The sequence below is a fragment of the Pleurodeles waltl genome, chromosome 11, assembly GCF_031143425.1.
Source record: "Pleurodeles waltl isolate 20211129_DDA chromosome 11, aPleWal1.hap1.20221129, whole genome shotgun sequence".
Taxonomy (NCBI): Eukaryota; Metazoa; Chordata; class Amphibia; order Caudata; family Salamandridae; genus Pleurodeles; species Pleurodeles waltl.
Genome location: NC_090450.1, coordinates 592,059,604 through 592,075,291, shown reverse-complemented (window position 1 = coordinate 592,075,291; position 15,688 = coordinate 592,059,604). Strand labels below are relative to the sequence as shown.

The 15,688-nt window shown below is 47.8% G+C and overlaps 1 protein-coding gene across 2 annotated transcripts in view; it reads right to left on the bottom strand.

The window, feature by feature from the left end:
- Window positions 1–15,688, bottom strand: part of ADD2 (adducin 2) — a 309,265-nt gene that overhangs the window by 202,305 nt on the left and 91,272 nt on the right. For both annotated transcript variants that reach the window (XM_069214100.1, XM_069214101.1), the window contains exon 3: window positions 6,024–6,162. In XM_069214100.1, the coding sequence (XP_069070201.1) occupies window positions 6,024–6,162 (139 nt within the window). The remainder of the gene's footprint in view (window positions 1–6,023; window positions 6,163–15,688) is intronic.

Below are 15,688 nucleotides of genomic sequence, written 5' to 3'. Positions count from 1 at the left end.
CCAATGCATGCTAATATATATATCAGTCACCCTTAAGGCAGGACTAATGATCCCTAAGACAGGGTGTTGTATACTAAAAGGTAGGACGTGGGGTTACATCTCCTGACAGTAAAAACCCAGCATTGTAATTTTTACCGTACAAAGGCTAGAAGCCCCATTGGTGAGTAGTGAATTACACATTGACAATCCAGATGTGCTAACTTCCAAATGGGACTACTAAAGGTGATTTTTCAAGGTATCAAAATAATCAGTGCATTAAACCGAACTTGTTGATCAAGTCAAAACTAATGTCCCTAGATAACAAAGTACAACTTTAGAAAGTTGCCACTTCGTTGCCCAAAGATGTCCAGTAGCCGTTTTTGGATATAAGCAGCTGCTGTTCTAGAGACAGTCATCTGTCCCCTGGAGAGAAGTGCAAATTAATTTTAGGAAGACACACAAAAGATCTGCTGCGGGAAGAGGTTACCTTCCCACTGGCAAACAGTCAAAGTGGGTGTGAGCCTAAAAGGGAAGCTTCAAAGGGAAGCCACCTTTAAAGGGCATATGGTAGTCACACTTAGGAAAGGCTGCACTTTTGCATTTGCAGACAGGCTAGCATTTCAAACAGAGAAGGAAAAGCTGCTTCCAAATGTTTTTTCAAGGGTAGCGTATTTCCCAGGTAGCCACACCAATGGCTTGGGATGGGAAACTCCACACACCAAGAGAAGGGTTCTGCCATGTTTGGAATGGGTAGAATAGTGCATTTTGGACTAGCTATATGCCACAGTTTGCAGGAAGTCATCACTAGGCAGGGGGAGACTTGGTAGCCAATTGGGTAGTGTTCATTGCATCCCTCGAGGGCTTGTACAAGGGAAAAAAAGTGCCACCCCTGGAACCTAGAACTCAGTTCACCCCTGTCTTGGAAGAAAACCAGCAGAAGGACTAATCTGCTGCTCCTGGAATCCAGCACAGAGAGGCTGCCCCCAAGGCCAAACTTCACCTGCTGTACCTTGGTCTAGCAAAGAAAGGACTTTGACTGTGGCCTCTCGCTCAAGGAAAAGTTGCCTGAGAGCACCAACAGGACTGACTGCAAGAGTTAGTAGGCTAACTTCCTTTTACACCCATAGGGCTATAAAGCTGAGAAGTCTGACTCTTAGAATTCACAAGCCAGTTTCGCCTTTCTGCTGCCGGATGGCAAGGTGCAGCCTGGAAGACCAAGTCCTCAAAAGTTGCACCCAAATCTGCTGGACCTAGGAGACGTCAGAGTGCAGCACAGAAGTTACTGTGAGTGAAGGGACTCGCTGGTTTGGTTGTAACAGGAGACCAGTAGCAACTGGTTTGGTGCTGGACTTTACCCCGACTTCGTGGGGCATCGCTGCAGGAGGCTGGCCTGGTTTGTAGTGGGTACCCTAGGTACTTAAACCTTATACAGGTCCAGTTACCACTTATTAGTGAAATGTAGTTAGTGTTCTAGCAGCTTAGGCTGACTAGAGGTAGCTGTAGCAGAGCAGTTTAGGCTGAACTAGGAGACATGCAAAACTCCTGAAATACCACTATAGCTACACAGTACTTATACACAAGTAAAGACAATACTCAGTGTTACCAAAAATAAAGGTACTTTATTTTAGTGTCACAAGGCCAAAAATATATTAGAGGCAATACCCCTTCTGGAGGTAAGTATTATACACAATATATACACTAGTAACCAAAATCAGGTAAGTAAACAGTCATAGAATAGCGCAAACAGTGAAAATCACAATAGGTTGCAATGGGCGTAGGGCCAAAACAAACCATATACTAAAATAGTGGAATGTGAATGCAGGTTTCCCACCTAGGCAAGTGTAGTGTGTAGAGGGGTGCTGGGAGTGTAAGAAAACACAAAAGGCAAGTAGAATACTCCACCCCAGGAAAGTAGGAGTAAAACACAGTAACTTTCCTAGAACACACAGAAATATGAGAGAGAAGATTATGCAAAAACCAGAAGAGACTGCAAGACACCAACAGTGGATTCCTGGGCCTGAAGACCTGTGGAAGAAGGGGACCAAGTCCAAGAAGCACAGAAGAGTCCAGGGAGAACAGGAGCCCCTGCTAACCCAGATGAAGGTGCAAAAGAGGAACCACCAGTGAGAAGACAAAGTCAGTATTGCACAACAGAAGACAGATACGGGTTCCTGGTTGGTGCAGAAGATGTCCCACGCCGGATGGATGATTGCAGTCTGGTTTGTGTCCGCTAACAAGCTTTGGTAAACGGTAAAGTTGCGTTTCATGAAAAATGGCGCTGCCCGGGCCCAGGAAGAACCACGTCGATTCTACCTAGGAGGGCGAGACAGACGGGGGTCTCTCAGCAACTCATTGAGCCCTCAGATGGCCAGGCAGCACACCCAGGAGTCCCACAGCATAGGGACAAAGGAGTTGCAAATGGTGGCTGTTGCAGCACTACACAAAGGGATCCCACGTCGCCGGGGAACAATTCACGGAGCTGAGCATCGCAGGATAGAGTGCTGGGTACCTGGGCTACGCTGTGCATGAAGGATTTCTTGGAAAAGCGCACAGAAGCCCTAGGAGCTACAGAACACTTGGAACACAGGGATACTGTCTGGCATGGGGAAGCAAGCTCTTACCTCCACCAAATTTGGACAGCTGAACCTTTGGACAGTCAGGGTCACTTTAGTCCACCACCTGTGTTCCAGGATCCATGCTCGTCGGGAGAGGGGACCCGAGTACCAGTCGTCACTGCAGAGAGGTGCCTGCTGAAGCAGGGAAGTGATTCCGTCACTCCACAGGAGATTCCTTTGGTTCTTCTGGGGCAGGATGAAGACAGGCAGTCCTCAGAGCGTGTTCAACCTGGAAACTGTTGCAGTTGCTGGCTGGAGCTGAAGTTGCAGGGTCACAGTAGCCTTCTTGGATACTTTGTTGCAGTTACAGCGTTCCTGGAGCAGTCTACGGTTGATCCAATGGTCAGAAGCTGAAGCAGGGGATGCAGAGGAGTCCTGGTGTAGTCTTGCAAACCGAATCTGAAGAGACACCCAGAGGAGAGACCCTAAATAGCCCTGAGAGGGGGATTGGCTACCTACCCAGGCATGGACCTATCAGGAGGGCTCTCTGACATCACCTGCTGGCACTGGCCAATCAGATGCTCCCAGAGTATCCCAACACCTTGGAATCCAAGATGGCAAAACCCAGGGACACTTTGGAGGAGCTCTGGGCACCACCCCTGGGGTGGTGATGGACAGGGGAGTGGTCACTCCCCTTTCCTTTGTCTATTTTTGTGCCAGAGTAGGGGCTGGGGGTCCCTGAACAGGTGTAGACTGGATTATGCAAGGAGAGCACCATCTGTGCCCTTCAAAGCACTTCCAGAGGCTGTGGGAGGAAACCACTCCCATGCCTGTAACACCCCTGTCCCAAAGGAAATACATTGTTCTCCCTTCCTGGGACTGGGCTGGCCAAGCCCCAGGAGGGCAGAAGCCTGTCTGAGGCGGCAGAAGCTGGGGGTGCAGTGAAAACCTCAGAAGACTGGTATGGCAGTACTGGGGGTCCATGGTGGAGCCCCCAGGGTGCATGGGATTGGCCCCCCAATACCAAAATCAGATTGGGGGTACACTTTCCAGTTCCTAGACACCTCACATGGCCATATTAGGAGTTACCACAATGAAGCTACATATATGTATTGAACTATACATAGTGCACACTTGTAATGGTATCCCCGCACTCACGAAGTCCGGGGAATTGGCAGTGAAAATGGCTGTAAAATAGTATGGGCACTACTTCACTCAGGCTGCAATGGTAGTCCTGAAGAAAGGTTTGTCTGAGCTCCTTAAGGGTGGCAAAAGAACTGCTGCAGCCGATAAGGATCTCCTGGAACCCCAGTGCTCTGGGTACCTAGGTACCATATACTAGGGACTTATAAGGGGGGTCAGGTGTGCCAATTGGAATTGGAATATGAAGTCACTAAACTATAGTGACTAATTTGGAAGCGGAGAGAGCATAAGCCCTGGAGATCTGGTTAGTAGAACTTCATTGACACAGTTAAGCACTACTGACATCACACACATATGCCACAAACTATGAGCACTGGGGTCCTGGCTAGCAGGATCCCAGTGAGACAATAAAAACACACTGATACACACTCACAAACATGCCAAAAGTGGGGGTAACCATGCTAGAAAGAGGCTTCTTTCTCACAATCACCCTTTGAGGCCAATGTCACCCCCTCTGCTTGTGGACCAAGGGATGGCTAAAGGCATATACCTAACATCGGCTCCTTGAGCTTCTTCAGCATCCTGTATTCCTTGCATCAGGACCACTCCATTGATGCCCCTGGCAATTCACCCATAGAGCCTGGAACTGGACTGGAGAATGATTTCCTTGTTCAGTTGGATATAACACAAATCTCTCCTATACCTAGTTCAATATGACTATTTCCCATTTGTATCTCACACTCGCCGTATCTGCACTGCCTCTCTGCACGAAACACTTATAATACTCCTAGCAAGTGTTTGAATTCTCTTCACTAAGCAATTGCCAAAATAATATTAAGTGCACAACTGCTCTTTTCTCAACCTTATTCACCATCATTCCAGCAGCAACATCAACTTTCTAATGCACAAACCTCACCCCACACCAGTGCACACTGCTCTAACTTAAATAGCACTTATCTTACAAACAGCAAGTCCTTTTTCCCCAAATTTTTACACTCAAAACGTGACTTCTGTACCACAATAAGTTTTACAAATGAAGACAAAAGACATATATTAGTGTCCTAAGTGGCAAGTTGGCGCAATACAAAAAAACCTTAATTACCAATCAGTAACTTATCCCATACCTACTAGCTGTGTTAGTGTTTTAAAAAAATGAAACCATATGACATTATGGCCCTCATTATGTCCCTGCCAGGGACAATGTGGCGGTATGACCTCCAACAGGCTGGTGGTACATACCGCCACATTATGAGATTGGCGGGTTGGCTGTAGCCAACCTGCCACTTCTCCACTCATGGCGGTATGAGCCGCCTGGCCGGAGATGTATATCTCCAGCCCGGCGGCCGGCATAGTACCGCACATGGCATTAAGAGCCGGCTTACGACCATGGTTTTTGTGGCGTTAGCAACGCCACGAAAACCATGGCGGTAGGCCCTACTTGTGACAGGGAATTCCTTCCCTGTCACAGGTAGGTGGCTCCCCCACCCCCCAACACTCACCTGATGCCCCCCCAGATCCAAACTCGCCCACCCGATACACATACTTACCCCCACCCCAGATCTACTCACCCCCCACACCTCCATAGAAACACGCACACATCACCCCCCCACCCTCACTACAGTTACAGCGCCCCTCACCTCACACCCCCTATCCCCACATACACGCGCACAGACACCCACAGGTAACCAGGCATACACCCATTCACTTACAATGACATACAGGCATTCATTCACACACTGACATACACGCGTTCATTCACGCATACTTCCAGACATGCTCACACACATTCTAACAATCACACTGACATGCAGACATGCACTCACTTCACCATTCTTAGACGCGTTCTGTCACACGCATACACCCACGCAAACAACACACACAGACGCATTCACACACACACTCAGAAACACACAACACCTCCCACCCCCTCCCCTGTTGGAAGCCCGACTTACCTTGGACAAGATGGCCTTCCGGCAGGGAACGGAAAGGGGCGCTTCTGCCGCCAGCAAAACACTGCCAGGCCGTATTAACGGTCTACTGGTGTGGCGGTGCTGGTGGCACTGCTGGATTCCCGCCCTTTATGTGGCGGAAGTCAGGCAGTGCTCATAATATGGCGGATGGATGGTAGCCGCAGTGGCGGTATGTTGGCAGGTGTAGGCGGTATGTACCACCGATGTTAAAATGAGGGCCTATGTCTGTAAAATGGCATCATTATCAATGTAAGTTTGATCTGAACTTTTACTCTGTGATTAGTGCCTTGGACTAAAGTTGTAAATTATGATTAGAGTAGTACAGAAAATGAACATGCTCAAGCACAACCACAGTCAAAAAAAGTTGTTTACTTACCAACAGGAGAATTATGAAAGAAGGAGGGAGCCCCACTGGCCATCAAATCAGCTATTTGTCGAAGGGCCCAAATATTAGACGAGTTGTTTCCTTTTTTGATTTGCTCCTGGATGAGGCCTTCCAGCTCCTCTCTAAAGGACTAAAAACATAAGTATTATGTCAATGAAGGTAATGACGACTTAAGAATAGATCAGAATTGCAATTAAGGTATGCATGTATATGGTATTTCTATAGCGCAAATCTAAACAAAAGGCAGTGGAGCACTGTACAGGGTCAAAGACAAGCATAACGTCAACAAGAGAAAAGAAAGTTGGGCTGTGGATGATTAATGCACTGTGAAGTAGAGTTATTTAAAGTCCTGAGCCTTCAACTCTTTCTTAAACTGGATCAGCGCAGGAATGGTCATGATGGATAAGAGGATGTTGTTACAGATCCTGTGTGCTATCTTGTTTTTTCTTTTTACACTCCCTAGTCTGCAGTCTGATGCTGTCTTGGTTGCAGATGTGGAGATCCACCAGAGATGGTGAGCTTGTCTACAAGATGAGAGGGGTTACTGGTTGCGAGGTTGGTGCAGGATATTGGTGTAGATATAAAATTTGTGAATTTACAAACAATGTGACATGGTGAACCAACACACTGCCCAGGTTATTAAATGAGAGGATCTTTAAGAGTGTGACCAGTGAGAGGTGAATACTACCATTTACATAAAAAGGGAATCTTTGATGATCCTGGTTGATCACACTAAGAAACTGAAAAATCTATAAAACATTTTTCTTGCTTTACCTAAAGAACTGTATTACTTTGAATAATATTTTTAGCAGGGTATACATTGGTTTCACAGTAAGTGGTTCATATCAAAATATAGGTGTCATATTAAATGATATACTATCGCATTGTAAGATTGAAAACAATAGAACATATTTATTTGCTTTGTAGATCTTCTAACATTTCAATTGTGTATTAAGAGAGTTCCTAAAGAAAAGTTGCACACCAGAAAGATAGATCTGAAGATGGTAGAGCTAGTAGCACAGAAGCACACGCTTTGACATGTACTCTGTTTACAGGAGAGGGAACTATTCAACACGGTACCGATTTTAAATAGCCTGCTGCAGGATTGTTTATTGCCTGTTTTTAGATCTCGGCTAGACAGTGCATGTGCTGTCTTGAAGAGACATGTTTACAATTCAGTGGGCTTCAGCCCGCCCATAGGCTTGCCATTTGTTCGCTCCCTTATCACTCTTGTTTGTCCATGGCGTGAATGCCTCATGCCTCTTACTGTATTTGGTACTTGTTTTCACTCTCTCTGCCTCTTCCTACCCACCTAAACACTGGTGATTCTTTTTTCACAGATTGGCTTTATTATTCACCTCCTCACGTTCAATTGCACCGCGTCTTTTCCATTTTTTAACTGGCTTGTGGTGTTTTATTAGTAAAAAAAAACCTGAAATGGAAACTGACATCCCAAAATTTAGCAAGGCTCTGAAAATGACGTTTCATCAGGCATGTTTTTTTTTCTTTTATCAAGCTAGGCACCACCCACATGTCCTCTTTTTTAATTTAACTTTTGTTTCATTTTCACTCTCCCAGTTCTCCCACCGCACCCCTCTCATTTAAACATAATTGGCAGCTTCTGGCAGATGAGTTGCAATGGAGCACACTGCAGCTCCAGCAGACAAAAACAGGTTGGCAGCTGGAGGCTGGGCAGATGCCTGGGAATTGGCCAGGCTAAGGGGCAGCTATGGGAGCTTGGCTCTGGCAGTTGCTGCTTGGGAATCATGTTTCAGTTACTTTAAGAGCTGCTGCTTGTTAGCTCTTACCCGGATATTTTATTTCACCAAAACATTTTTCTCCATTATCACACATAAGTGCTTCAAATATGTGAGTTCAGAATACTGAGCAGTATGCTCTTGCACAAATATTTTATTTCACTGAAACCTTTTACTTCAGTATCACTACAATAAAAGTGCTTTCAAAAATGTGAGTTTAGAATAAAGCAGTGTGCTGCTGCCCAAACATTTTATTTCACAATTTTTTTTTTATTCATTATCACGCATGAAAGCACTTCCAAATATTGAGTTCAGAATACAGCTTAGTGTGCTCTTGCCAAATATTTTATTTCACCACAAAGTTTACTTCATTATCGCTGAATATTGCTATTCAACATGGTTAAAAGACATTGACAATGCCAATAGCTCTCGTATGGCCAAGACTTATTTACTTTGCCAATGCTTGTTTAACTAATACATTTCTTTCTAATTTACCTGATTTTTGTGTTGCAAATTGACCCTACAGTCTAGTAATGAAAGGAGCAGATGTATTCTTTTTAGTGCAGTGCACTGCAGCAAGCAAAGTTGATGTGCTGCATTGAGGTTGGGAAGAAAGCAACACAAAGCCATAATTACTACATATGTACTGCTGCTGCTCTCTTCTCCAGTGATATCACACAATAGCACAAATTTGTGCGAATGATATGTAAACTAACTTTAAAACATTTCACACACTGAATGTGTGCTGTTCAGTGCAGCACACGTGCAATTTGTGTAAAGTTAGGAGAAATTAGAATATTCTCTTTTTTAGGGCATGCCTCAATGAGGGATTTTGTTTGGCGTATCGCTGTCTCCCATTTATAATGTCTTCCTCCTGCTTCAACATCCTCTGCATGCTTCAGAAGTTCTACAAATGGCTATCCACTGAAACCAGAAGGACGGTCAACCAAGCCCTCGTAAGCAGCTAACTGGACTACAGCAATGCCCTTTAAGCAGGAACCACTGCCAAGCCCAGCTTAGTAGTACAATGGGTTTAGAGTGCATTAATATCTGAATGCTTTGTCTTTGTCAAGCTACTTCTCCCCAAATTAAATAGAAGCAATATATGTGTGCAACACAAACGTTCACCACCAATGTCTGAAAAAGTATATCATAAAAATGCCCATTTATTTGCATCCACGTTCTCAATATTTTTATAGAGTTATAGAATAATGTTTTCAAATACATTATTCATTCAAAGCAAAACACATTTTATATTTATTGACTCATAACTGATTTAGATATCAACAGACAAAGGAACCAGGTGTGAGCCTCCAGCCTACATCAGAATTTGTATCATATACACAAAGATAGGTTACATACTGATTCACTGGTTTTTGGTTATCCACTGGCTTTACAGTCTGATAGGTTAGCAATTGACATTTAGGAGAGAACTGGAGGTACGGAATGAAGGACTGCTAAATAAAAATGGGAAAAGGTAGAACAAATGAGAGGGGGATATAAACACATTTTAAAAGTGGATGAAAGAGTGGGTTTGGACTGGTATCTTCCCAACAAATTAGGGGATAAGTATGGAATTATTGCCACAAAGATAGGTCAAACATATTATAGGGATTGTGGGTGTTATGAATGGTGGATCAAAGGGTCATTCCCCATATCTAGAATTCAACTATTTTTTATAGATCAAATCTGTTTATTGACTTTTCAATTAAACACATCGCATACGCAATACATCAAAGCATTACCATTAGGTTCATAGACAGCTTTCTCCATGTGCAACAATAGAAAAACTTAAAATACAGAACACAACTTTGTTTCCCCACAGCTGGCTGACAATACAAGAATCAAACAATCCCAGGCTCCTTTACAATATAGTCCTGGTCCTATGTATACATCTCCCTAAGGGGTTGCTCCCATCCAGTCAGTTCAAATTAAGAACCCTCAAATAAGTCGGACATGTCAGTTCTGAAAACTCCCCAGATAGAATTCTTAAGTATGGTTGCCAAAGTTCTTTAAAGTCCCCGCTCCAATGCAGAGAGGCCAGGGTGAGCTTTACCATAGCGAGGATAAACCATAGTTTGCGTAGCCAAGAAACTGTTGTTGGGATTTGTTCAGTCCCCCACACAGATAGCAACAGCTGTATTGCAGCATTTAAAGCTAAGGCCATCTGCCGTCCCTTCAGTGATCTCAGGGGAAAAGTTAGAGGGTTGGGAAGGCCCAACAAGATATACGCAGGGAATCTAGGGATCTGAGTGTCAAAAGCCGAGTCAACAGTGTCTATTATGTTCTTCCAGTAACAATGTAATTTGGGACAGTGCCATAGTAAATGCACAAGCGACCCCCCTCCCCCAAACCCCCTCCAGCAAAGACCAGATTTATCGTGATCCCAAGCATGGATCCTCGCTGGGGTGTAATACCAGGAGGAGGCCACTTTAGAGGCTGTCTCTGTGCCTGCTGCATTGTAAGCTGTGTGGTGCGCCCTGTAAAAAATACTCTCCCACTCATCTTCCGATAGCTCTCTCTCCAGTTCCCTCTCCCATCTCAATTGACCCTTAGTCTTGGGCGGGCGGACCTCCCCCCGCAGGAGAGCATAGAGCTCAGAAACCACACGCTTATCACCCTTTTTCATTAGAATCCATTTTTCAAATGGTGTTAACGGCCTGTCTATTAATATCCTACTGGCTGGAAGCAGGGCCCAGTGTCGTATTTGATAGTACATCATCCTGTCCGCCTCGGTTAGGCCATATGTCTCCCTCAGCTGGTCAAAGGGGATAACCCCCTGCTCATCGAATAACTATCCCACCCTTTTAAAGCCCCCCTCATGCCATCAACGCAATGCCTCAGACTGTAGGCCCGGGCCAAAATCAGGGTTCGCATTCAAAGGAGTCATTGGGGACGGGAAGGTCGTCAAACCCAGCCTGCCGGCCACCCGATCCCACACCCTCACCGAGACCTCCGTGACCGGGGATACATACAACCCCCGCGCTCTGTGACAGCGCCTAAGCCAGGGTTCCTTCCATATGTGAGAGCCAGCCACTGCCTGGTCCATGAAACACCAGTGCTTCTCAGAAGACGGTCGGCTCCACTCCAAGAGGAAACGCAATTGTGCTGCTTGGAAGTATCAAAGGAGGCAGGGGACCGCCAACCCGCCCTCCTGCTTAGGGCGATACAGCACCTGTCGCGGTAGCCGCGCCGCCCTCCCTTCCCATATAAATCTTAGAACCGCCGTTTGGAGGGTCGCTATCGTTCGCGGCGGGGGCTCAAGCGGAAGCGCCTGAAACAGATAAAGTATACGTGGTAGGATAGTCATCTTTACTGCCGCCACCCTGCCCAGCCAAGACAGTTTGAGTCTCCCCCATGTCTCTAAATCACGCTGAACCTCCCGGATTAGTTTTGCGTAGTTCAATGACGCCGTGCGGGCGACTGTAGAGCCCAGCTCGATCCCCAAGTACGGAAGCCCCGAGGAAGACCATATAAAATGGAATCGGGCCTTCAGGTCTCTTTCATGCTCAGCACTGATAAACTTGCCCATAGCCTGTGATTTTAGCATGTTCATCCGGAATCCAGAGGCCCATTCCAAATTCCTCTAATTCACCCATTAGCGCCGGCAATTAGGTCATAGGCTCCGCTAAAGTAAGGATGAAATCCTCCGCATGTAACTATATGAGATGCTCATCCCCCCCAAACTTCATGCCTGTGATCTGAGGGTTGTCCCGGAGCTTCTGCGCCATAGGCTCCATGTATAGCGCGAACAAGAGGGGCGAAAGTGGGCACCCCTGCCTGGTCCCTCTTTGGACAGCGAATGGTAAAGAGACTGTCCCATTAACTTGAACCGTCGCCTGAGGTGCCTGATAAATGCAGCAAATCCATGCAATGAAACCTGGACCTAGCCCGAAGCGTTCTAGCACCTTAAACAGGTATGGCCAGTAAACGCTATTGAACGCTTTTTCAGCATCGATAGATAAGAAGAGCGCTTCCCTACAAGAGCGTTCAGTTTTATCCAATAGATGGAGCAGTCGCTTGGTATTGTCACTACACTGCCTATGCGGTATAAATCCCGCTTGGTCGGGATCCACAAGCCCCAGCATATAATAGTTGAGACGGTGTGCCAAAATGCCAGTAAATAATTTGGCATCAATATTCAGGAGGGAGATCGGCCTATATGAGGCGCATTCCTCAGGGTTATTCCCCGGTTTCGGGATAACCAGGATAGTGGCGTCTAACATGCTAGGCGTGAGGGCGCCTGTTTGATGAAAGGAGTTAAAGAGCTGCACTAGAACGGGTACAAGTTCCATACAGAAGGATTTATAAAAAAACGCAGAAAAACCATCGGGCCAGGTAACTTCCCGATCTGCAGCCGTGCGATTGCTGATATGACCTCCTCTGCCCTTATAGGTTGATCTAACGAGGTTGCCTCCCTTACAGTCAAGTGAGTAATTGCTCTACCCCCTAAGAAGGAGTCCGGACTTGAGGTGTCGGGCTCCTCGGCCCCATATAGACCTCGATAGAATTCCGCAAAAGCCTCCGCTATTTGGTCGCTCGTACGTGCTTCTGCTCCAGAGGGAGAGCGAATCATTTTTATCATCGACGCTGCACTCTCAACCTATGTGCTAGTAGCCTCCCGCACTTGTTACTTCCTGCATAGTACTTTTGTTTAAGGCGGACTACCGCATACTCTGCCCTGTCCCAATCCAACCTCCTCAGCTGCTTCCTCACTTTCTCAAGCTCTCGCCATATTCTAGGAGCGCTGGTGTGCTTATGTGAATGCTCCAAAACCCTCACTTGCTGCTCTAAGTCCACCCCGAGTCGACTTCTTGCCTTATTATCCCTAGCAGAAAGCGATATAACCTCGCCCCTCAACACAGCCTTCAGTGCCTCCCACAGCGCTGCAATGCTTATTGTCCCATCATCGTTGAAGCTGAGGTAATCTATTATTGCCCTTCGGATTGTCTCTAACGTTGCAACGTTCTGAAGCATCGAATCCCTAAATCGGCACCCGATACGCCTACCCGCTCCATGTTCATATGAATCTCAACTGTAACCGGGGCGTGATCTGACCAGGCTTGCGGCTCAATCGCTGAATCCCTAACCCAGAGAGAAGCTCCTATGTTGCCAAAAAACGGTCCAACCTAGCGTATGTTTTAGTTGCTGCTGAGTAAAAGGAATAGTCCCTTAACGTGGGGTGCACATTCCTCCACACATCCACCAGGCCACACTCACTCAGACACTGTCGGCCAGCATCCGACAAAGACCCCGTGTGCCCATATCGATGGCCTGAACGATCCAGGTCCCCGTCAATCACCAAATTAAAATCACCCCCCAATAGGACAGCACCGTCAGGGGATTGGAGCAGCAGAGTCAAAGCCTGTCTTAGGAAGATTTCCTGCTGGGAGTTAGCCGCATATAGGGAAGCAATTGTGAATGAAAAAACCCCCAGTCTAAACCTCATGGCTAAAAGCCTCCCTGGAACCTCATGCAATTTTTATATCACTTTCCCAGGGAATGAACGTGATAGAAGCATCGCCACCCCTGCATGCTTTGATGATAGCGAAGACCAGAACTGCCTGGGGAACCACTTAGAGCGCATACGATAAGTATCTTTGAAGACAAGGTGCATCTCCTGCAAGAGACATATATGACTCCCCGATCTCTCTAATGCGGACAGAATGGCTAGCCTCTTGGTAGGGTTATTGAGCCCCCAGACATTTAAGCTTATACATTTAATGATCATATCCTATACTGGGGGAACAGGCAAAAAAGAAAGGAGCACAACAGAGGACCACCTCCCACATAAAGACCTAGACCACCTAGAGCACCCAGGCCTGAAGGTGTCTCCACTAAGAGCCAGTATCGCAGGGAAACACACCAACAAACAACTAATACGCACAACAGGTGCATATAACACAAAAGTCCTCGATCGTCCATCTTCGCGAGGTGAAGTCTCCACAGGGCAGTATATCCAACCATGTCAAGTAACCAGGTCCAACGCCCCGCCGCCCGGACCCTCTTCAACGGTCAGCATGCTGGTAGCAACACGGCCAAAAGCAGTCCTGGGCACCCCCGGCTGCCCTCCCTAGGCTGAAGTTCCTTCTGCCACACTGTTCAAAACAGATTCTCTCTCCGACCTCAGCTCCGAGGCCGTTGGGCGTTGCGTCTTCCTTCTTTTCTCTTTCCTCCGTCAACAGGGAGGACCCCCCACTGGCAGGATCGCCTCCTCACTCGCCTCCCGGCCTATTTCCTCCAGACCCAGAATACGTCTGGCTTCCAAAATGGATTTCACCTGCCAGAGCTGCTCCTCCCAGCGGAAGACCAAGCGGAACGGGTGGTGCCAAGAATAGGACACATTGTGCGCCCGCAGGTGATCCGTGATCGGTCTGAATTCTCTCCATCTCTGCAAAGTCCGCACATATAGGTCGTGGAATAGTTGGAATTCATGACCTCGAAAGAGTACCTGCTGAAGATTGCGGGCCCACTGTAGGATCTTTTCTTTAAGAACAAAATTATGAAGACAGGCTAGGATGTCCGGAGGGCGGCCTCCTGGGACACCAGCATGCCCAACACGATGAACCCGATCCAGGACCACCTCCTGTGTCTCGTTCGGGCCAAGCAGAGAACGAAAAAGGTCCGCCACGAAGTCCCCAATGTTCTCCTTTTCAGCACCAACCGGAGCCCCTCTAATGCGAATATTTTGTCGCCTCGAGCGTTTTCAAATCTTCAACCGCTATCTGGAGGAGGTCTTGCTGCTCTCGGAGGCGGATTACCTCCTGCTGCAGGCCTGCCACTTCTTCACCGCGAGGGACCTCACCATCTTCTAGATGCGATACTCGTTCACCCAAGGAGGTAACCTCTCGTCGCAACTCCTTCACCTCTTGTGAGATGTCCCTACGCAGCTCTTGGATATCGCCCCAGAGCGAATCAAACAGGGAGGTCAGAAAGCCCTTCGTTACTGGAGAACTCTCATCTGGGTCTGTCTCCTCACGACTTTCCAGGGCCTTCGCAGCAGGTGAGTCCTCCGCCAAACTCCCAGGTGTAGGGCGTGCCCCCGCAAGCATGTCCCTCACTGAGCGCTCATGTTTGGATTTAGACGTCGCCATGGCGCACCGGCCTACTCACGATTCGCCAGCTCAACGCTGCAGGTCCTCCAAAGTCTCCGTCTGAGACCGATCACCAAATGTCACCTTGTCAAAGACCGCGCCTGGATCCGACACCCGGCAGCCACCACTTAAAAAGATCCGCTGCAGGTACCTCTTCCACCGTGTATGCGGGCCCCCTCTTCGTCAAAATTCAGGTGAGGAAGTACAGCAGTATTGGGGCCAGGCAGCAGGGCCCCCTGTCTTCTATCAGGGCCTCAATCCTCTGCGTAGCCCCACTCGTATGCGCCAGGGTGGGGTGCACCGGCCTGCAGCCCCCAATCCAGTTAGAGGTGTGGGGGCGCCCCCCTCCTTCAGGGCGCTCAGGCGTCTCAGGGCCGAGGTCCACGCCACGGCCCAGCCGCTCCCGGGGCCCAGAATGAGCCCCTTAGGCCCCCTGATCCCCCGTCGCCAAGCTCAAAAGGCCGACGGGGGAAAGCCCATCTCACAGGCTAGGCCGCCTCTCGTACCGCTCCGCAGCCACGCCACGATTCTAGGGCCGATCTCCGTTCTGCCGGTAGGAGCGCCGCAGCTCAGATTAGGGCCACTGCTGAAGCGCAGAGCACCCCCAGGTGGTGCTTCACAATTCGGGGGGAACCTCTAGGCTTCCCCCCTGCCGGGCCGAAAGGTGCTTTTGCGGGTCGAGGCAGCGGAGCGCGGACGGGCACGTCCTAGCGCGCCGCTATCTTGGACACGCCCCCTTCAACTATTTTTTAATATAATCTAGGTGTAGTAAAATAATCATTGAATGTGTAAAACTGGCAAATAT